The following is a 24,048-nucleotide window of genomic DNA, read 5'->3' on the forward strand; positions in this document are numbered from 1 at the left end:
GATGTAGGAAATGGAGCCAAAGCTTGTCTGGAAGTTGTGGGCAGGGCTGTGACTCAGCCTTCCCTGGAAGAGTGGTGGGCTGGGGTGAGACCGGCCACAGTGAAGTTGTACTAGTGGAGAGAGAGTATAAAGGGCAGGCCATCAGCAAAACAAACCTGCATAACTGCACCTGAATGCACCACCAGGGAAACTGGCTATTTCAAATCCTAAAAGATGATGCTGTTAAAGTGCTGCATTCAATATGCCAGCAAATTTGGAAAATGCAGCGGTGGCCACAGGACTTGAAAACGTCAGTTTTTATTCCAATCCCAAAGAAAGGCAATGCCAAAGAAAGCTCAAACTACTGCACAATTGCACTCACACACTAGCAAAGTAATGCTCAAAATTCTCCAAGCCAGGCTTCAGCAATACGTGAACTGTGAACTTCCAGATGTTCAAGCTCGTTTTAGAAAAGGCAGAGGAATCAGAGATCAAATTGCCAACATCTGTTGGATCATCGAAAAAGCAAGAGAGTTCCAGAAAAGCATCTATTTCTGCTTTATTGACTATGCCAAAGCCTTTGACTGTGTGGATCACAATAAACTGTGGAAAATTCTGAAAGAGATGGGAATACCAGACCACCTGACCTGCCTCTTGAGAAACCTGTATGCAGGTCAGGAAGCAACAGTTAGAACTGGACATGGAACAACAGACTGGTTCCAAACAGGAAAAGGAGTATGTCAAGGCTGTATGTTGTCACCCTCCTTATTTAACTTATATGCAGAGTACATTATGAGAAACACTGGGCTGGATGAAGCACAAGCTGGAATCAAGATTGCCAAGAGAAATATCAATAACCTCAGATATGCAGATGACACCACCCTTATGGCAGAAAGCAAAGAAGAACTGAAGAGTCTCTTGATGAAAGTGAAAGAGGAGAGTGAAAAAATTGGCTTAAAACTCAACATTCAGAAAATTCAGATCATGGCATCTGGTCCCATCACTTCATGGGAAATAGATGGGGAAACAGTGGAAACAGTGACAGACTTTATTTTGGGGGGCTCCAAAATGACTGCAGATGGTGACTGCAGCCATGAAATTAAAAGACGCTTACTCCTTAGAAGAAAAGCTATGACCAACCTAGACAGCATATTAAAAAGCAGAGACATTACTTTGCCAACAAAGGTCCATCTAGTCAAGGCTATGGTTTTCCAGCAGTCATGTATGGATGTGGGAGTTGGACTATAAAGAAGGCTGAGCACCGAAAAATAGATGCTTTTAAACTGTGGTATTGGAGAAGACTCTTGAGAGTCCCTTGGACTACAAGGAGATCCAACCAGTCCATCCTAAAGGAAATCAGTCCTGAATACTCATTGGAAGGACTGACGCTGAAGCTGAAGCTCCAATACTTTGGCCACCTGATGGGAAGAACTGATTGATTAGAAAAGATCCTGATACTGGCAAAGATTGAAGGTAGGAGGAGAAGGGGAGGTCAGAGGATGAGAGGGTTGGCATCATTGACTCGATGGATAAGAGTTTGAGCTAGGTCCAGGAGCTGGTGATGGACAGGGAGGCCTGGTGTGCTACAGTCCATGGGGTCACAAAGAGGCAGACACGACTGAGTGACTGAACTGAATGAACTCCCTCCCCCACTACTGCATCTGCTCAATTCCCCACCCCCACGCCCCCCATCCCCACGTTCCCCTCTGGTCCACTAGCATAGCAGGGGTTCTGGATTTTAGGGTTCTAAATCCCCATTCTGCCATCTGCAAGTTGTGTGACCTTGGATGTGTGGCTTAAACTCTCTGTTTCCTTATCTCTAAATGAGGATAACAACAGAATACACTCTCTATCTGTATGGGATTAATTATACCCCCCCAACCAAAATTCACATGTGACTACATTTTGAGATAGGTACTTAGAGGAGTGAGTAAGTTAAAATCAGGCTGTTAGAGTGGGCCCTCCTCCAATCTGACTAGTGTCCTTATAAGAAGTAGGGACACCAAGGGCCTAGACACAGAGAAATGGCCACGTGAGGACGCAGAGCAAAGGTGCCCCTTGCAAGCCAGGGAAAAAGGCCTTGGAAGATGTTAACCATGACTGCACCTTGATCTTGGACTTCCAGATGCCAGGACCATGAGGAAATTGATTTCTGTTGTTTAGAGATTCCCCAGCCTGTAGTATTTTGTTATTGCAGCCCTAGTAAACCAATTACTCCTGCCTGGAAAATCCCATGGATGGAGGAGCCTGGTAGGCTGCAGTCCATGGGGTCCCTAAGAGTCGGACAGGACTGAGCGACTTCACTTTCACTTTTCACTTTCATGCATTGGAGAAGGAAATGGCAACCCACTCCAGTGTTCTTGCCTGGAGAATCCCAAGGACAGGGGAGCCTGGTGGGCTGCCATCTCTGGGGTCGCACAGAGTCAGACACGACTGAAGCGACTTAGCAGCAGCAGCAGCAGCAGTAAACCAATACACTACCTCATAGAGCTATTGTGGTGATTCAACTAGATGAAGCATCTAAATTGCTCTTCAAAGTTCTTGGCTCCTAGGTGTTTTCTATTAGTACTTTCACAGTGACTATGCAGCCACTTACTTCCTTTACTATCCATTTGTTAAGTCCTTTGGTATCTAAGATCTATCTTCTAGGCCTTGGGAAGGGTTAAGTTCAAGCTCTTTGATGGCCCAAGTTGTGGGTTTCTTGCTCCGTCTCCAAACAGTCTGGATGCCTAACCTGTAAGCGCCCACCTTAAAGGAAATCAACCCTGATTGTTCACTGGAAGAATTGATGCTGAAGCTGAAGCTCTACTTTGGCCATCTGATGTGAAGAACTGACTCATTGGAAAAGACCCCGATGCAGGGAAAGATTGAGTGCAGGAGGAGAAGGGGACGACAGAGGATGAGATGGATAGATAGCATCACCGACTCAGTGAACATGAGTCTGAGCAAACTCTGAAAGATAGTGAAGGACAGGGAAGCCTGGTGTGCTGCAGTCCATGGGGTTGCAAAGTGTTGGGCTCGACTTAGAGACTGAACAACAACCGGTAAGAGGTGCTCAGAAAACACTTACAGGCACAATATTCTTTCAATAAATATTTAAGGACTAGAGCAGGGGACAAGGCTGATATAGTCCCTACCCTCAGGGAGTCTATGATTTAGCAGGGAGGGAAGAGACATTGACAGCTTCCCAGAGGGCGCAGTGGTAAGGAATCCACCTGTCAATGCAGGAGACACGAGAGACATGGGTTTGATCCCTGGGTTGGGAAGACTCCCAAGAGTAGGAAATGGCAACCCACTCCAGTATTTTACCTGGGAAATCCCATGGACAGAGGAGCCGGTGAGCTACAGTTCATGGAGTTGCAAAGAAGTCAGACACTGCTGAGTGACTGAGCATACTCACAAGAGCCACTGAATTCGTATCATTTGGTTTGAATGGCTTCATTTTTCAATCAAGAAGTGGGTGCTGGCTAGGACCTTGGTGACCCCAGTGTGAGAGAAGATGACAGCACATACTGTGTGCCTACTATGTGCCCGGCATCATAATAAATACTCTTCTGTGTTAACTTACATGATATTCACAGCAGCCCCGAGTAGTTGGCTCTGTTATGTACATTTTACAGATGAGAAAACAGAGCTATAACTTTCCTAGGCTCAACTTCTAAGAGTTAGAGCTGGGATTCAAACTCAGAATCTGCATCAGAGCCCCAAATATGAGAAAGAGTGTATGATGACACCCTGATCAAAGAAAGCTCTGCCAGGCTTGTGACTTTGTTTCACCCCCGGCAGCCGCGGGGTCATGGTGGTCCCCATGACTCATTCCCTCTCTGTTGTAGAATGAGTCATAGATGGGGAGGCAGCGTCCGTGATGGATCTCCACCCTTCCCCGCCAGCCTTCAGGGGGGCTGTGTCCCACAGCCTCTGGGCAGGGGACCAGGACAGACCCCAACCAAGAAATATATCTGTGGCAGGGTGTTATCTCAAGGACCTCTGCTCCGTCTCCCTCTGACTGTGGCTGTCACCTTGTTGATGTAGACAATTGGACCAGAAGGGCTTTGTTTTTTCCGCCCCACACTTACTGTGTGTTAATGAGATGCCCGGCATAGAGTTAAGTATTTCCCATCTGTAAGAGACTTCTTTCAAGATCTAGGAGATAGATCTGAGATCCAAAGGGTTGCAGATCAAGCAAACACTGCAGGGAGGCAGTCTCGAACCAGTGGCAGGCACTCAAAACCTGTCTCCAAGGGAAAACGGTCAGGGCTAGAGAGAATCTGTGAAGGTTTTTGGAGAGAGCTGTGGGTGTACTCTAAGTACTACCCCACGCACATGGGGCTGAATGCCCGTCTCTCTCGCCTGGCCCCCAAGAACAGTGGTTCCCTTGGAGAGCCTGAGACGTGGCTCCTAATGTTTGGGGTCCTGACTCCCGCATGGAAAATAGAAAACGTGAGCAGGGGCGGGCTGGAGGCTTTGGCTGCAGAGCATAGGCAGAGCAACTGCTGCTTTGTAATTCTAGGGCCACATAAGGGCCCGGTGCTTCCAATGAGCCAGGTGTGGGTCTCTGCAAGAAAGAGACTGCCGTGGGGTCATCCTAGGGGCTGTCCAAGAGGAGGTCCTGGAGGGACAAATGGACTGCAGCAGAGAGACGCCGGGGTACCTCCCAGGAAGGCGCAAGCCACTACCCTAGCTGGGAGAGCTGCAGTGGGGAGGAATCCCCCAGAGACAGGGTCCCCCATGAGCCCGGGAAGGACCCACCCGAGTCTTCCAGGTTCCAAGAGACAGGGGCTTGTCCCAGGACACATGTGTGCCAGGTATAAGCCCCATGCTCCTTCACCTCGCCTCCTACCCTGCTCTTCTCCCACCTGGGGGTAGGAGGGTTGGAAAACCCAGCCGGCAACTGGGGTAGGAAAGCTGGCAAGGCAGGAGGAAGAAAGCTGCCAGCAGGGCAAAGTGGCAAGAGAGGAGTCAATCCCACCCGCTCCCTAGGGGCAGCGTTCCCATCTACAGCAGCCGGGCTGTCAGCTCTTGTGGCCAGTCCACAAAACTGGGATGGGGGGTGCGGGCGGACTGTTTCCAGGCAGAAGGCTTCTTTATTTAACCCAAAGCAATCACCTGTGAAGAAACATCAGCTTTCCTTTAAAGACAGACCACCTCTGGTGCATTTTAATTATTTTGGACGATTAACATTTCGTGTATCTCTGTCTCATCACCACCCCTGAAAAATGAGCTTTTTCGAGCAGGTTCTCCAGCTCATTCTCCTGTGGGTCCCCTACATGGGACCCATCACCAGAAACTCTGGAAGATTCGATGACTCACCCAGGCCTTTCAGGGGCACAGCGATTGTATAAAGTGAGATACAGGCATAAGAAAGATCAACCCACTCCATTCTCAGATAGCTCCAGCTGAACAAATATACAAGCCATGCCTCACTCTTTTCTCTCCCTGCGTTTTCAAGCAGTAGGTGGTACTAATAAAAATACCACCTCGTGTTTGCACAGCACTTTACAGTTTCAAAGCCACTCTTGCAGCCTGAAGTCGCTCTCCACCCACCCCCACTCATCCCAAGTCCTTCCCATCCCGTTTTCACCCACACCACTGCTTTTCCTCATGGCTGGCACCGTGCCAGCCTCTGCCAGGGAGAGGCCGCATGCCCCCTCCCGGGGTGTCCATGTGTTACGGGAAGCATTGCCTCACAAAAGAGTCAGCCGGCCAGAAATGTGGGCAGAGAGTGAAGGGCAGCGTGTTCAGGTTTGGTTTATTATGTTCTCACAGCCTTGTTTATAGTAGAGGTGAATGACATTATTCCACTTTGCACAGTAATGAAACAATTCAATGAGGATGAGCTGCTACAGATGCGCTTGCGCCCCGTGACTCGGCAGCTAACGCTGCCTCGCCCGGAGGGCACACAAGCCCAGCCACCGGTTCTGTCTTTGGAAGAGGGGAGGGAGCCAAGGGGCAGAAGGGAGGAAGAAGCAGGAAGGGGACCAGTGTATCGACAGGACCCGGCCCCCACAGCTGGGACGGCCAGTGGCCTCATCCTGCCGACTTGGACCACGGCATCGCATGATTCGGCGAGGTCGCAGGGACAGGAAGACATCTCCGCGCTTGGCTTCTTCCTTCTCAGTCTCATGCCAAGTGGCACAGGCTCCCCGTGCCAGGGGGTGACTTCGCCACCTCTTTTGCTTTCAAAACGGAGGATGCAGATTTAAAGAGGGCTAATGCTTGGCAGATTGCAAGAGAGCCTCAGATGGAAAATCACTAATTCCTCTGCCTGGCTGGGAAGTGGGCACAGACAGGGGTCAGGAGAGGTCTGGGTGCTCTCGATGATGGGAGACATCCTGCCTCTGAACTCACCACTCACCACCTCTCCTTTCCGGTTTATGGAGAAGCAGATGCCACAGGAGCAGCTTGTCTTCATCCCACCCGCAGCCCCGCTGCTCAACCACAGTGAGTTCACGCCTTGCCCTCACACCTGGATACCCGGCCGTGCTGGGGACACGTGCCCAGGGCCTGCACCCAGCGGCTGGGCCTGCAGGTTGGGCGGAGAGCCATTCACAGCTTTGGTTAATCCAGAGCAGCAAGTTCTGCAGAGAGCACCAGAGAGTAAAATCAACTAGGAGCTTCCCAGCTGCCCACCCGGCTTGAGACCAACAAGGGAATGGTGAGGGCGCAGAGCAACAACCCAAACCCCACGGCGGCCTTGGCAGAGAAAGCCTCAAAGAGCTTGCACTTCTGAGGGTGTGACACCCTCCACTGAGAAATCTGAAGCTGTCATGCTACCACTATTATTACTGCTATGCACTCCTCACCCGCTACCTAAGACCAGCTCCCATGTTTCATGGTCTTGGGCACAGAGGCACAGCCTAACATGAAATGAGCAAGCACATGAGTGCATGAACACAAACAAAAAACAGAGAAGCAGCCCACGAGGCAAGCTTGGAGGAAGCCCTGTGAACAAGAGCCGGGAGCCATAGAAAACCCCAAGGACCCCTTCAGCCCCCACCATTGGCATACCCCATGCATGCAGCTGGGACAGAAATATTTTTATCTCAAAAGAGCAAGTCAGAGAGGGCACAGAGACAGCCACCCTAGGAGTCAGATTCAGGGCTGGCAGGTTCCTGGTTATTGTGCTTGTTTGTGGCTGGGTGTGCTCTAGCCCTCTGAGACCAGCTGGAGACCACCACCCCTCCCTCCCCATTCCTCGGGTCCAGCTTCCCAACCTCATCTGCACATTGAATTCACCTTTGGAGCTTTAAAAACTACTGATGTTTGAGTTCCAACCCCAAGCTGTCTGGGGTGGGATCTGGACATTTGGGTTTTTTCAACTTTCCGGGTGGTTCCACTGAACAGCCAAGGGGGAGAGCTTCTGTCTTAGACCACTGTCTTAGACCATCTTTTTTCAAAGTATGGTTCACAAGCCACTACGTACCTGGGAACTTATTAAAAATGCAGATTTTTGAGTTCCACCCCAGATCTATCAGATCAGCATCTCTGGGTGTGGAAGCTGGGAATTAGCAATTGTAACAGGCTTTCTGGGTAACCCCTGCACATCCTCAGGTTTCATAATAGATGCTGCTCGGGGATCCTTCCTCACCCCAGAGGTGCCCAGAGCTCTGAAGGGTTGTCATTGATGATGTTGTATTTGGTTTAGCGAGGGCGACAGGAAATCTCACACCAGCCCCCAAATCGGTTACGACTCATGTGGGGCTGAAAGGCCACTCAGGGAGGAGAGCAGCCCTAAATGTCACAGCTCTGCCCGGCCCACTGCACGGCTTGCGCCCGGAAGGCAGGCCACAGCACAAGCCCGGCACAAGGCGCCAAGGAAGACGGCAAATGGGAGAAGTGGCCCCTGGGGATGCCCCCCTAAGGAGGCAGAGGAGGGCTTGTGAAGAGGGCAGGGGAGCGGGCGGGACAGGGTGATGGGGAAGGTCAAGGATGAGGTATGCTCGGATATTGCTCTAGATGTTGTAAACATTTCTCTTTGTTTCGTCACAGACCAGAATCTGGGTTGGCATGACCAAAGTGCCTGAAAGAAGCATCAGAGCAGAGAGCCCTGTGCCACTTGTGGGAAGCAGAACATAAAGGGTGTGAGGAAAGCTCCACCCATGGGAAGATCATCTCTGTGGTGTACTAGTCTAGTGCTCTTAATTGTCTCTCTCTCTCTCTCTCACACACACACACTCTCTCTCTCTCCATGGGAGTACCATAAACATAGCTATCACGTTCCTCTACATACAAACACAAACCCACCCACCCTTCACTTAGTGGCAAATTTCGGGATACCCAAGCTGGGTCCGTCACACCTCCCCATCGTGGGAGGAAGTCACCAGGCTCCATGACATCACCATCTGCTGCCTTCCTTCCACCAGTAGTTTGGGAAGAACCCTAGGCTCCCCGGTACAACAGTCTTGTTCAGACTTTTCTCCTGGGGACAGTGGAAGTGGTAAAAAGGCCCCTCTTAGAACGTTTCATGTTTCTGTAACTCAGTGCTGTTCCAATTTACATGCCCTTCATGTTCGACAGTAGAGTTGGCAGCAGATGCACGTTTTGTATGTAAACAACGTTGGAAATACCCTGTTTGAGAATTTGATCATTAAATTAATTCTGGCAGCGTAAGCTAAGGATGGTTTTTCACCAATGAGGACGGGGGAATACTACCCGATCTAACTAGGAACACCCACATAAGGCTGCAGAGTTCTTGAACATGAAATTCCACAGGTCTCTTCAGGAGTCCTGTGTTCTCTCTCTCCTTGATGGTTTATACAGACACATCAACTCTCATTCACAAATGCTCATAGATACACAGCAGGGCAGCGGACCCTAACAGCCAGTGGGACTCAAGAGCCTTCTTGGCCTGTTGTAGCTGTAGCCGAGGAAGGAAGAGATTCATGAAGCTGCTGGACGAGAATGCAAACGTGGAATACCCTCACATTTAAAGAGGCCCATCCTTCCCCCAGGACGAGACAGCTTCCACCAAGGCCTCAGTCACCTGTGCTGCAGAACCCACACCTGTGTGGCTTCATTTAGTCCAGCTGAAAGCTTTGGAACTCTGCACTGAATCCAAATCCATCGGCTGTCAATCACCCCGAGTGACCTCCAGCCCGTTCTCTCTGATTCAGTCTACCAAGAGACCAGCACCTCCCAGGCTCCTCTTCCACTTTCTGGTCTCTCTGCTGAGGCTCCATCTCCCTGGCACCACAGTCTTGGGCCAAAGTCAGCTTCTTCCTGGGCAGCCAGAAAAAGGTTTCCTGCATCTCACTCACCATCCAAGGAAGAGTTTCCTGATGTACTTCCAAGAGCAGCACCAGGGTACCATGAAGTCACCTTGAAGGAAGGTTCTCCATAAACCAGATGTTCACAGTCATCTTCTCAGCTTCACTTTCGCTTCCATTTTCAATCCCAAAACATCAAGAAGGAAGCGGCTGATCAGCCAAGATGGCCCTCATGAGAGGGACCTTTCTAAGAAAGCATACTCCCAGGAAGCAAGCTGGAAAGAGAGTGACAGCCTAAGTTCCCATTCTCCCCCATCAGAATTACATGACCTGCATGGAGTGGGGAAGAGGGAGAGACAGGGAAAGTATTAGGCACATGAGAGCTGTCCATGCTAGGGGAATTCACCTCCCTTTACCAAGCCGTCCATCATTCTACGGGGTCAGTGATGTGTGATGCCACAGGGAGGTGAGGACAGAGTGTACATTAAGCAACAGAGAGGTTATATGGTGCCCCGCTGCCCAAAAGTCTACTGGTGCTACATTCCCTGCTCATTCAACTTCTGGAAAACTTCTTGGTAGAACTGAGGAAGACTTGCAAGCTGTCTATTTCTCAATAGCAGCTCTATATCAGAAGTGATGAAGGACGTCTCCCAAGATCCTTCCTGGATTTGCAAGTGTATAGGAGTCTTGTGAATTTCCTAGGTTGGGATGGGCAGTGATCACGGCCTTTCATACTGGTCCTATGGAAATGGAAGAAATAGCCAACTTCATGGAGTTTGTCCCTTTCCTCAGAGGCCACCTGTCAGTGACAGTGCGGAAAACCCCAGATAACACTGAGGTCTCAGCACCCAGGACTGGCCATTACATTATGACAGCAAATCACAAATGTGATCCTGAGTCTTCCAGCCCTTCTTCACAGGGGTCTAGGAGAAGTTCAAAGAGTCAGGAATCCTAAATGAGGAGCGTGTGGAAGTGGTGGAAATTGCCTTTGCATTATTTACAGATTAGCCCAGCACAGCAAATCTCCCTTCTTGGTGGAGATGACCCAAGGCCTTATGAAGAGCAAGTTGCCAACCCAAAGAAGGGTGACAAAGTACTACCACTAACCAAGACACAAACACGGGTAAAGGGGGCAGGACAGAGTCCGAGCTCCGGCGGCTGATCAGACTTTGGGATGGCTCTTCATCCGTTCCTCACTCCTGGCCTTCCAACCTAATCGCCACTGCTTTTGAACACCTATGACACGTCACATTAGAATATGGTCTTGGCAGCAAGGGGAAGGGGAAGCCAGTGATCTCCAAGAGTCCCCATCTGAGTTCTAACTGAGCCGCCTCTGGCTTTGGGACAGCAAATCTAAGTACATTTTGGACCTCAGGAACCGGGGGTAAGAGTCTTTCTCCATGAGACTGTGTACTTTGCCCTGGGCTTGGTCAAAACAAGTCAGGGATGGCTCTTGCATGTTCTTCCTCGTGGCTTCTCGGGTCTGGAAGTCTATGTTTACCTGGAGACACAAGCAGAGAACATCATCACAGGCCCTCAAGGGCCAAGGCACCTGGCAGTTGGTCCTACTTAATAATTATTCATGACAGCATCTTAAATACATTAAGCTTATTCATACTTTTCAAACTGCTTTCATGAAAGTCATCCCTTTTGATCCCAGGAAGAGTCCTGTAAGGTCTAAAGACCAGATATGCTTCATTCCAATTTATAAAGATACTGAAGAAATGAGTTATCAAAAAGCTGGTCTATGGAGTAGGACATGGCAGCCCACTCCAGTATTCTTGCCTGGAAAATTCCACTGGCAGAGGAGCCTGGTGGGATAACTACAGTCCATGGGGTCATAAAGAGTCACACACAACTGAGTGACTGAACACTCTTCTTTCCCACTCACTCCCCCATTTTTATTCCCTGTTGCTATTAAAATTTAGTGCGTAATCTTAAAAAAAGAAAAAAAGCTGGTCTAACGTACTATGGAAAGTTAGTAACAGTCAAGGTAAAAAAGCCCAAATTACTCAACCCTCAATCCAGAGGTCTTCCCAATGTCAGGCCAAGAGTTAAACCAGAGACTAGCATTAATGTGGGTTCCCTAAAGTAAACTTGACCGTTTGTCCTTTCTCAGCTAAGGAAACAAACGCCCTGGGGAGAAAGACTATGTTAAGAATGTACATCTCTCATCCAACCAACATTTATAAGAAGCCTGCTGTATCCTGGCCATTGGCCAAAGACCTCCTGAGTCCCAAGTCAAAGCATAATTGAAGAGTTCTACATACATAACGCGTCTAAATTCATAGAGAGCAAATATTTTTCTTCTATAACACCCTCCCAGGTAAAACCCTGTTTTATAACTCAGAATAGCAGTACATAGAAATTCATATTACCATTATAAGTAATTATAATAAATGAAATACCATAAAATAATATAAGTGAATGTAATCACTCATTAATAAGCAATGGCAAATATTGGCTAGGTGTTGGACCCCTAATACTCACAGTAGTCTTGAAAGGGAGGTGATATTATACCCTTTTACACTGGGGAAAATGTGATTCAGAGAAACATGGTAAGTTGACCAAGATCACACAGCAAGTAAGTGGTGGAGCTAATGTTGCAACAAGATTCCAAAGTACATGCTCATTCCATTAAGCCATGCTGCCTTCCTTTAGGAAAACTAACATGGATTTATTGGCATCTATCTTGCAGAATCCCTATAGAAACACAGTTCCTGCTGGCACATATTGAACTGACAGACAGCTAAAATACTCCTAATAGAGCTCCTTTTTATAGAATCCCTGGGCTCCGCACCTTAAAAGTGATCCCTTTTTTCATCAAGAGCCATCAGAGCAGTGAGGCTCAGTACAGAAGAAAGTCCCCGTCAAACCTGGCTCAAACCCCTTCAAAGAGAGAGGGTTATGGATGGAGGTCTGACAAGACCCCACCGCCAACGCACCTCCCGCGGAGCCTGCACATCCACAAACTCCTCAAAGATTCTATGGGCCTTGGAGACCAGTTTGGCGGTTGACCTGGTCTTCTTGAACTCCTCACAGGCCAACCAGAACTCCAGGTTCTCTTCACTGAACTCCGTCTTCAGGAAGGCGCGGAAGGCAGCCACTCCATCTGTGGATGTGGAGGGGTGTGGAAAGGAAGAGAAATAGGGAGAGGCTTCAGTTCAAGAACTGCAGAAGAAAGAAAGAAAGGTGGTCAGAATGCAAGAGTGGCCCTAGCTAGGCCACTGTCCAGCCCCCATTGATCCTCCTCCACATCCTCTTGAAGATTCTCTTCTCTTAAACACACAGGCACCTCAGAGGTGGGCCGTGCTCCTCATTAGAGGATCAGCCCTCAGTGGTCACTGCCTGTCCCGTAAGGCAGAGTTAGCTATCCCCTGGGTCTACTGGTGAGCCTGTGTTTCTAATGAGGCCAAAGTAATATATGGAATTCGTTCTCACCCAATCCAAGTCAACCAACCTGAAAAAAACAATCTGTCACAAGACAAATTGGGTGGGTCAGGGTGTGTGAATGTCTCAGGGCAAATCCTCTACTAATATCAGAAAAATGTCTGAAAGTAAACACCCCACTGCCATGAAGTCAGAAAAACCATCCTATTATATGGAAGGGGTGCTCAGCCTCTTTTTACAAACTTTTGAGGTCCCATACCTTAATGATTAATTACATGGATCCTTTATTTTTAAAAAGCTTGCCTATCAAATGATATGTTTTAATTAAGATCAATTATAACTTTTCTACCAAATGATTTAATGATTAACATATCCTTTCATTTTTCTTAATTAATGTCACGCATATTGCCAAATGGAGCTTCTGATCAGAATAAGATGGGTAGGGTTATCACACAGATTTGGAAAAAGAAACATTAGCCTATGCATTGGGCTGATGTTTTCATCTTAAAAGAGTTTTTATAAAGTATCCTAACCCTTAACACACACTCCTTAAATCAAATAAGACCTATCACTTTCTACCAACTGTCCCCAGAGAAAGGGCAGATTCAACTGAAAACAAAGGAGAGACTGCATTTCGTAAAAAATGATTCTGGCTAGAATGTGTCATTTCTTTTCTAAAATTTACTAGAAGGACAATATGTTAACAAGTTTTTATTCACTCTTTTTTTTCAGTTTTTAGTTGTTTTTTCAATTGGATTTTTTTTATTATATAGTATTATATATAGTATATAGTATTATAATTTCTTTATTATAGTTGGCTTTACAATGCTGTGTTCGTTTCTGCTGTTCAGCAAAATGAATCAGCCGCACATATACATATATCCCCTCTTCCTTGGATTTTCTTCCCATTTAGGTCACCACAGAGCACTGAGTACAAGTTTCAGTGGTCTACAGTCTGTTCTCATTAGTCATCTATCTTATACATGTTGTTGTTTAGTCACTAAATTGTGTCAAACTCTATGACCCCACAGACTGTAGCCACTAGGATCCTCTGTCCATGTGATTTCCCAGATTCAAGATTACTGGAGTGGGTTGCCCCTGCCTTCTCCAGGGGATCTTTCTAACTCAGGGATCAAACCCACATCTCCTACTCTCCTGCACTGGCAGGCAGATTCTTTATCCCTGAGCCACCAGAGAAGTCCAATTTTATACATAGTAGTATATATATATACACATACCACTTGAAATCTCCCAGTTCATTTCACACCCACTTCCCCCACTGGTACCCGTGGACTCCCCTGAGCAGCCTAGGTCCACGCACATGTACCAGGACTGGCCACTGCCCAGCTTCATTCCATGGACCGGCGGCACCACCCACGTGGGTGACATTTTAAATGTTTGTTTTAATTTCCTGAAACATTTTTATTTCTAATTAAAACGTCTATTTCAAAATAGACATCTTATTGCCCGCATTAGAACCGTAGTTATAAAAACCCAAACTTTTAATTTTAAGAGCCAGGAACTTGGGAGAGAAAAGGGTTTCGATGAAACTCTCAAACCTAAACCTTAAATCACAAAGAAATCTAAGTTTGGGGGCCTGAGCTTAAAGTGTTAAACAAAGGTAGGGTTGGCCATGACGTTTATCACCCTAGCCAGGACATTTCTGAGAGTGAAGGGGACCACTTCTGTTAATTACACAGGAAGAACGGGCATACACCATGACCACCATAGCCAAAAACCAGGACACACGGTCACCTTAACAGTAAGACAAGGAGACTGGAGAAAGTAGGACATGATATAAGGTTGTTTTGCATCAGGCAGGATGGAAATAAAACTGTTGCTGTGCCAGGCAGGAGGAAAGTAACTCACAGTTTAGATCCATATAAGAGGCCGCTCAGGGCTCCACGCACCCTTATACCTGCCTTGGGTTCAAAGCCCTGAGAGGAGGGAACAGAAATGCGAGATAAACTGAGGATCAGTGTACGTGTGAAACAGTGGCCTGGCAATGATTAGGCAGAAAGAGAGTCTAAAAATCATTCATTCGACTCAACAACTTTTTAAAAAACCTACTTATGTACAAAGTACTATTCAAAGTCTTGGGATACGTTAGAGAACGAATCATAAAATTCCTGTCCATGATATCCCTTGTGGGTGCTCTCTTTGCCATGTCTTGTCTCCTCCAAGGTCTCAAAGAGGCGTTCAACAGGTTTCCATACCCACCTGCTGCCGTGGGAGCCTCTGAGGGGACTCAGTGCCTGTGAGAGGCGAGGGGTGGGCGGTGGGGGTCTGCTCCAGCAAAGCGACCTCGGAGCAGAGATCAGTCCACATGTGACCAGAGCCAGGGACCCTGTCCATGGCGTGGGGAGGACGCAGGCCAGAGGCCCTGTCCTTGTGCCTTCCCACTGTGGTCAGGGTATGGAAGGAAAAAGTTGGGGGGACCCTAAAACACTGCAATGATCTAAAGGAGCAAATGTGAAGAGACTCAGAAGAGTGACTAGGAAGGGCCTGGGTTTTTTCTCTTCTTTTTAATTGGAGTCTAATTGTTTTACAATGTTGTGTTAGTTGCTACTATACACTGAAGAGAATCAGCTATATGTATAACTAAGTCCCCTCCCTCCCGAACCTCCTTCCCACCCCCCCCCCCCCTTCTAGGCCCTCACAGAGCACCAAGTTCCCAGTGCTAGACAGCCCGTTCCTTCTGGCTATTTTACATCTGGTAGAAGGAAACGGCAACCCACTCCAGTGTTCTTGACTGGAGAATCCCAGGGACGGGGGAGCCTGGTGGGCTGCCGTCTATGGGGACACGACTGAAGTGACTTAGCAGCAGCAGTGTATATATGTCAAGGCTACTCTCTCAAGAGCCTATTGTTTTTAAACCAGAAGAGGATAAATTCTTCGAATTGAAAAGTTTGTGGCTCCTGTTAGATTTTGTTTTGCTTCTCATCAAGCAAGAACAGGTGCTTGTGAGCGAGCAGAGATAAAGAAAATTACCTCTCCGCCTTCCTCAATGGTATCAGTGAGAATCGCCCTCCCAGGGAAACTTTCTGGCCTCATACTACCCAAGGTACAGACCTTATCTCCTTGCATCAGAGCTCAGCTTTGCTGGGTCTTTGTGTGGATTAAAGGAGATAATACTTGCAAAGTATTCTCAGGATCATTGCTTTACTTCTCTCCACTTTATCGATGAGGAAATGGATGCTTAGAGAAAGTGGCTAGACTGAGTTCACACAAGTAATAACACGCAGCGTTAAAAAATATAAGATAGGTGAACTTCCAATCTAATACAGCAGTAATGCCATCTCTACCCGTTCATTCATTTATTCTTGCACCCATTATGCGACCCAGGCATTCTGCTAGGAGCCTGGGCAAAAAACATAAGCACAGTTAAGCGCTCACAGAACTTGCAGTAAAAGAGCAATTTGAGCCAAGATAACATAATTATGGTAATTATGGTATAGATGATAAGTGATATGATAGGGAAAGCGTAGGTTGCTGTGAAAGTACCCAGGAAGGGTGCCTGTGCCAGAGCTGAGGAGAAGAGGGAAGTCTTGCAGGAGGAAGAAGCTTCTAGGCTGAGATGTGAAGCTGAGAAGGAAGTTAAGTGAAAGCAGGAGGGGAAGAGGGAGAAGAGACTGGCAGGAAAGGCGAGTCACACAAGCAGAGGCCTACAGTTAAGAAACGTTGTTAGAGTAACCAGAAATAGTTAAGACTAATGTTTACTACTAATAATAATGCTAAAATTATTGAGCCTACTTAGAAGATACACTGCAGAAGGCAATGGCACCCCACTCCAGTACTCTTGCCTGGAAAATCCCATGGACGGAGGAGCCTGGTAGGCTGCAGTCCATGGGGTCGCTAAGAGTCGGACACGATTGAGCGACTTCACTTTCACTTTTCACTTTCATGCATTGGAGAAGGAAATGGCAACCCACTCCAGTATTCTTGCCTGGAGAATCCCAGGGACGACAGAGCCTGGTGGGCTGCCGTCTATGGGGTCACACAGAGTCGGACACGACTGAAGCGACTTAGCATAGCATAGCATAGCATAGAAGATACACACACATCAAGAGGCCTGTGAAAGAGCCAGAGAGAGAAGTGCTGCAAAGAAGCCAGTTCTGACCCCACATTGGAACTGTTTCTTTGACTTGCTTTTTGTTGCTTTTATTATTATAACCCTACAGAATGATCTGCCTCGGAGAATCCTGCCCTTCTGCCTGATTGTTTAAAATGCATTTGTTCAGAACCTCCTCCACCTGTGAATGGCAGGAAGGAAGAAATTAACACATCCCCTGCCTGAGGCTTGCATTTCTGGGAGATGTTTGCAAGATTAATGGACTTTTTGCTTTGCTTCCTCACCTCCCCCATCTCTGCTCTGTAAAAGAGCCTGGCTTCCAGATCACCTGCCCGCAATTATAAGATGGTCATTTTGAAGTGCTAGACTGCCATCTTCTCTGTCAGCCAGCTCTCCAACTAACGTCTCTTCCTTGCCTCAACCCCCGACTCTCGGGTTCATTTTCCTGTCGTGATGTGCAGAGCAAACTTGCACTTGGTAACAGAAGGATGACACAGCCCTCCAAAGGCCTGGGGAGTCAACATTTCAGAGGGAAGGCAGCCACCATGTCCAGTGCTGCCCAGAGATCAAGCTAGATATGGTCTGAGAAGCAGTGGTTGTTAGACTCAGCAGCAAGATTCAGCAACCATTGGCAGGAAGGGTGACTGTGGTGTGATGAGAGCCCTAGTCATACTGTGGTTAAGTACAGGGGTGAGTGAGAGGGGAGGAAGTTGAAACAATGAATTTAGATGCCTCTTCCAAGAAAGGGAGCAGAGAGATCAGAGGGCATATCTGGAGAGAAAGAGCATAGCTGGAAGTCAGGAAAGAGCTCTGGGGTGTGTCTGTCTGTCTGTCTGTCTGTTGGGGTTTTGGTAAGATAGCCTCGGTGGTGGTTTAGTAGCTAAGTCATGTTTGACTCTTGAGACCCCCGTAGACTGGAGCCCTCCAGGCTCCTCTGTCCATGGGATTTCCCAGGCAAGAATACTGGAGTGGGCTGCCATTTCCTTCTCCAAGATAGCCTTGGGTATGATTAAATGTTGATCTGGCCAGAAAATACTTGTTGAGCAGGAGGAATTGAAGCTAACGAAAAGAAAGAGTTTAATTGAGGGGACTTCCCTGGTGGCCCAGTGTTTAAGAATCTATCCTCCAGTGCAGGAGACATGGGTTCAACCCCTGGTCAGGGAACTAAGATTCCACATGCCGCAACTAAGGAGACGCCTGCATATCGCAATGAAGATCCCATGCACTGCAACTAAGATCTGATGCAATCTAAATAAATAATTTTTTAAAAGAAAGTGTTTAATTGATAAAATGTTGTCTCCAGGAAGGCAGGAGAAAGGCCATGTTAGGATAGAGAGAAAGAAGAAAAGCTGTGTGTGGATGCAGGGAAGTCTGTAGTTTGGACGCAGGATACAGAAGGAGGTCCTATCTGATGTTAGCTGGAAAAGTGGTACGAACTGAAGATAAGTTTCTTACTTATTTATCTAGGGTCTGCGGCAGAGAGTTTTATGTATTTACTCCACACCATGCTTTGGGCTAGAGATTTCACACACAGCAGCTCATTGTACTTTCACAGCAGTGCTGACCCATAGATAGCACAAATGACCCACTCCATTTTCCACATTAAAACATACGGAAGTCAGATAAACTTCCCAGTCACACAGTTGGTAAGAACAGCCAAGTTTCCCTACCGTCCATATGGCTCCAAAGCAGGATCTTTCCCGATGTGTTTGCAGGCAGAAGGAAAAGAAGAGCAAGGGAAGAGAACAATTAAAGGGGAAAAGCATAGTATCTGGTAAAGGCAAATTCTAGAGAAGGAGAAAGATCAAGAAGTAGAAGAACTTGACTTCCTAAGAGTCAAAAGTAGAGAAAGAGGGGCAGGGGTCGAAGAAGACAAACAGTTCAGGGAGGGACATATTTGAGATGCATCAATTTGAACAGCCTTGATATTCTTCTTAATTTGGGGGTGAAAGCCCTGCAGGTGGTCTTCCTCCACGCACTAGATTTTGGAGATACGGTAGAATCAAATCAGATAAGGTCACAACCTCACAGAACTCCAAGTTAGTCTAGTGTAACAGAGACTAAGCAATCATTTAAAATAATTAATTCAGGGCCTTCCCTGGTGGTCCAGTGGTTGAGAGTCCGCCCGCCAATGCAGGGAACATGAGTTCGATTCCTGGTCCTGGAAAATTCCACATGCCTTGGAGCAACTAAGCCCGTGCGCTGCAACCACTGAAGCCCACACTCTAGAGGCCAAGTTCTCCAACAAGAAAAGCCATTGCAATGAGAAGCCAGGGCACTGCAATGAAGAGTAGCCCCCGCTCAGAGCAACCAAGACCCAGGGTAGCCAAAAATAAATAAGTAAATAAATAACAAAATAATCAGTTGAATAATTACAAGTGCAGTGTGTGCTGAAGTGGGAATATCGATGAGAGTAGAAAGAGTTTAGAACAGCTACTTTGGAAAAAAGAGCAGGAATCTGATAGGAAATAGGCAAACCACTGTGAAGACATAGATCTCAGTTCCTGGAAAAGGTTATGATGCACCGGGAAAAGATTAAGACCTTTTAGTTTTGGGGTGTGCCCATCATTCAAGGACAGGAGCATCAGCTCCAGGCTGGAACCTGGAGAGCAGAAAGGAACGAGGAGTTGGGACACTTAAAAAGGAAGAGGCTAAGCAGAAGGTTAAAGAGAAAAAAAAAACTTTTTTGAAGTTAGAGGAGGAATTTTTAAAATAACACCTCAGTGAATTCAGTTCAGTTCAGTCACTCTGCCATGTCTGACTCTTTGCAACCCTGTGGACTACAGCACACCAGGCCTCCCTGTCATCACCAACACCCAGAGTTTACCCAAACTCATGTCCATCAAGTCGGTGATGCCATCCAACCATCTCATACTCTGTCATCTCCTTCACCTTTTGCCTTCAATCTTTCCCAGCATCAAGGTCTTTTCCAATGAGTCAGTTCTTCCCATCAGGTGGCCAAAGTATTGGAGCTTCAGCTTCAGCATCAGTCCTTCCAATGAATATTCGGGACTGATTTCCTTTAAGATGGACTGATTGGATCTCCTTGCAGTCCAAGGGACTCTCAAGAGTCTTCTCCAACACCACAGTTCAAAAGCATCAATTCTTTGGTGCTCAGCCTTCTTTATAATCCAACTCTCACATCTATACATGACTACTGGAAAAACCATAGCTTTGACTAGACGGATCTTTGTTGGCAAAGTAATGTCTCTGCTTTTTAATATGCTGTCTAGGTTTGTCATAGCTTTTCTTCCAAGGAGCAAGCATCTTTTAATTTCATTGCTGCAGTCACCATCTGCAGTGATTTTGGAGCCCCCAAAATAAAGTCTGTCACTGTTTCCACTGTTTCCCCATCTATTTCCCATGAAGTGATGGGACCAGATGCCATGATCCAAATTTTTCTGAATGATCATGATCATGATTTTCTGAATATTGAGTTTTAAGCTAACTTTTTCACTCTCCTCTTTCCTTTTCATTAAGAGGCTCTTTAGTTCTTCGCTTTCTGCCATAAGGGTGGTGTCATCTGCATATCTGAGGTTACTGATATTTCTCCTGGCAATCTTGATTCCAGCTCGTGCTTCCTCCAGCCCAGCGTTTCTCATGATGTACTCTGCATAGAAGTTAAATAAGCAGGGTGACAATATACAGCCTTGACATACTCCTTTCCCTATTTGGAACCAGTCTGTTGTTCCATGTCCAGTTCTAACTGTTGCTTCCTGACCTGCATACGGATTTATCAAGAGGCAGGTCAGGTGGTCTGGTATTCCCATCTCTTTAAGAGTTTTCCACAGTTTGTTGTGATCCACACAGTCAAAGGCTTTGGCATAGTCAATAAAGCAGAAATAGATGTTTTTCTGAAACTCTCTTGCTTTTTCGATGATCCAACAGATGTTGGCAATTTGATCTCTGGTTCCTCTGCCTTTTCTAAAACCAGCTTGAACATCTGGAATTTCACAGTTCATGTATTGTTGAAGCCTGGCTTGGAGAATTTTGAGCATTACTTTGCTAGCGTGTGAGATGAGGGCAACTGTGCCATAGTTTGAGCATTCTTTGGCATTGCCTTTCTTTGGGACTGGAATGAAAGCTGACCTTTTCCAGTCCTGTGGCTGCTGCTGCTTTTTCCAAATTTGCTGACATATTGAGTGCAGCACTTTTATAGCATCATCTTTTAGGATTTGAAAGAGCTCAACTGCAATTCCATCATCTCCACTAGCTTTGTTCATAGTGATGTTTCCTAAGGCCCACTTGACTTTGCCTTCCAGGATGTTCTGGCTCTAGGTGAGTGATCACACCATCGTGATTATCTGGGTTGTGAAGATCTTTTTTGTATAGTTCTTCTGTGTATTCTTGCCACCTCTTACTATCTTCTGCTTCTGTTAGGTCCATACCATTTCTGTCCTTTATTGTGCCCATCTTTGCATGAAATGTTCCCTTGGTATCTCGAATTTTCTTGAAGAGATCTCTAGTCTTTCCCATTCTGTCATTTTCCTCTATTTCTATGCACTGAACACTGAGGAAGGCTTTCTTATCTCTCCTTGCTTTTCTTTGGAACTCTGCATTCAAATGGGTATATTTTTCCTTTTCTCCTTTGCCTTTCACTTCTCTTCTTTTCACAGCTATTTGTAAGGCCTCCTCAGACAACCATTTTGCCTTTTTGCATTTCTTTTTCCCTGCCAATTTGTACTGGGCACGCATTTTGGGCCAGACACAGCACCAAATGCTTTGTGCGCCTCATGGCATTTGCTGCTTCTAGCAAATCAACAGCATAGGTCCTGAGAGTTTCTTCATTTCACAGCAGAGAAAGATGAAGCTTAGAGAAGTTAAATAACTTGCTGAAGGTCGCATGGTTAGCAAGTGGCAAGGAGGCCAAACTGCAGAGCCAGCATTCTTCTGCGGCTGGTGGTCCAGTCCCCAGCTCTGCATGATGGTCTCAAGGGATGCCTGCCTGCGCCAGTGACGACTAGAGAGGAGAGCCACTGCAGTGCAAGCCAAGGCGGTCTGGAGAACATGCTGGTGACAACATTTCCAGTAATGAAGACAACAGATGAGGTGGAGAGAAGATGAAAAAAGTCACCAAGGGAGGCGGAAGGGTATGAGAGATGAGAACAACATGGAGAGAGGGATGCGCTTTGGCAGGAGAATCCAATGGAGTTACAGCAGCTCAGACTGTGTGGGGAGGGGGATTTGGAGTAAAATGCATGGTGGGCTCATACTCAGATTGTCAGGCAGCCCGGTGAGTCCGCCCATCCCACCTAGGGTGGGAGCACTGCAGTCTCAGCTAGAGTACCAGTTCAGGTCACAGGCAGGCCACTGGTAATTAGCACATTCAACCTGACCTAGCCTCAGCACCCTGGTCTGTAAGTGAGGGTGGTCTATCTCATGAACTCTCCCAGGTAGGGTTAGTGCTCCACCCTGGGCTTCCATCACAATCACCAGCCTGCATCACACACAGCTCTCAGTAGATGGCTTTCCATCCTCCTCCTCCTCACCATCACACATCCAGAACTTACCCCAGGGCAAGTTCTATGGTGTGCAGTCCAGTTATCAACTCACATAACCTCTACACCAAGCCCGTTATTAAGCCAGAGGCTGTGGGGTCAGACAGCCTGGGTTCGAATCCTGTGAGACCTTGGAAAAACATCTTAACATCTTGAAGCCCAGGTCTTCTCATCTTGGAGAGTTCAAGTGAAATGACTGTGGTCATTTGGCCTGTGAGGGGTGGAAGGTGGATTTACACACACATCTACATGACTTCGGAGCCCACTCTGCCTGTTGTCCGCTTGTGAACATTGGTGGGTCCCACGTTATCACTTCCTCCAAAGGCGGGATGAACAATAACCCCACATTGGACGGTATGATGAAAGTACGCTCCACCAGGGCAAAGGCAACATTTGGCCCACAGAGCCGGGGATTCTCCAGCAAGACAACATCGGCCACCACCATCTCTGTGTGGTCCACAGAGGCTACCAGGTACCAGCCATAACCTAGAATCAGGCTTGTTTCTTTTCCACAGCTCTGATATCCACCCTGAGTGTCCCTCCCAGGATGCAGAGGTACCTCACAGAGCAGACAGACACACTCCCGCACCCCGGCCCCAGGACACCATCACACAGCACAGCTGAGTGACCTTGTAGAGTGCATCCTTCCAGGTGACCTTGATCCAAAATGTGTTTGCTTGCATTTCAGAGGCTTCAGAGGATGTGGGAGGGGAACTGAAGCAAAATATGGTACTTAAAATTGCCTGGCATTCCAAGGGAAGAGCTCAGTGAGAGATGGGGAAGGAAGGGAGAAAGGCCTGGGAGGGTCTGGACCCGAACAGCAGCACTGTAGCAAAGATGACCCGAAAAGTGTCTTTGAAAGACGCCTGCCCCCACCCTGGGGATCGCAGCCCTCCTCCTTTCCTTCCCCTCCCCTCTCAGCGCAGCCTATCGCCCCCTCCTTTTACATTCCCAGGGCCGCCTCTGAGCAAGGCAGGGAGGAGGGTCACTGTGCAAAGAGAAGTTTCATCCTGCAAAAAGGACCCTGAGATGCAGGTGGAAGCCTCCCACCCCCATGACTGCAGGAGCCCCTCCCCTTCCCTGCTGTGTACAGACCACTGGTCCCGACCTGGCCCACCTTTCCTGATCCTGTGACCTAGCTGAGGAAGCTTATGGGACTACAGCAGTGTTTCTTCTTTTCATCTGCATCTTTTCCTCCCCCTTCTATCACCTCCCACCTCCTCCCAGCAAGTCTTTTGTCTGGTCCTCTGCCTGATTCCTCAACATCTTTCCCTGCCTTTTCCCCTTCTCTTCTGTCTTCCATCCCTTTTCGATCCTCCTTCCATCTTTCCCCTTCTTTCTACCAGGACCCTCTCCTTCCCTTCCACTTGTCCATAAACTGCAGTTGGTTAAAATGCAAGATGCTGCTTCATCTCTGAAAGGCTCATAGCCTCCACTGGCTTCTGAGAGTGACCTGCTTTATTAGCTGTGCTTCCTCTGCCCTCCCCCCACCCCCGCCCAGCCATATACATCCACCCCTCCTTACCCACCCCTCCCTGGGGCATCCTAGACCCAGTTCCCTCCCCAGTACCCAGAGAAATAGAGTCCCCCCTTCACCACACCCACAGATTCCAGGCAGCCAGGAAGAGTGACTTCTGAGTCCTGAAGCTATTCTGCCTGGGACTGTGTTCTGGCTCGACACACACTAGTTAAGTGTGACCTTGAGCAAGACACTAGACCTCTCTGAGGCTCAGTTCTCTCCTCCGTGAAATGCAGATGCTAATAGTACCTTCCCCGTGAAACTCTTAATGCATGTAAAGCGCATGCAGAGTCTGACACCAAAACAGTGATTGCTCCATACATGTTTATGACCATTATTCCCGTACTTTGCTGCCTTAAGGACTCATTAGACAGAACATAACAT

The 24,048-nt window shown here is 47.5% G+C and overlaps 1 protein-coding gene across 5 annotated transcripts in view; it reads right to left on the reverse strand.

Moving 5' to 3' along the window:
• Positions 1-5,702: 5,702 nt before the first annotated feature.
• The window catches only part of RGS8 (regulator of G protein signaling 8), a 47,368-nt gene continuing 29,022 nt past the window's right edge, over positions 5,703-24,048 (reverse strand). For all 5 annotated transcript variants that reach the window (XM_027565515.1, XM_027565516.1, XM_027565519.1 and 2 more), the window contains 2 exons: positions 12,131-12,297; positions 5,703-10,686 (listed from right to left, as the gene is read on the reverse strand). In XM_027565515.1, coding sequence (XP_027421316.1) covers positions 10,504-10,686; positions 12,131-12,297 — 350 coding nt within the window. In that variant the 3' untranslated portion in view covers positions 5,703-10,503. The remainder of the gene's footprint in view (positions 10,687-12,130; positions 12,298-24,048) is intronic.

This window comes from Bos indicus x Bos taurus, chromosome 16 (assembly GCF_003369695.1).
Source record: "Bos indicus x Bos taurus breed Angus x Brahman F1 hybrid chromosome 16, Bos_hybrid_MaternalHap_v2.0, whole genome shotgun sequence".
Classification (NCBI taxonomy): domain Eukaryota; kingdom Metazoa; phylum Chordata; class Mammalia; order Artiodactyla; family Bovidae; genus Bos; species Bos indicus x Bos taurus.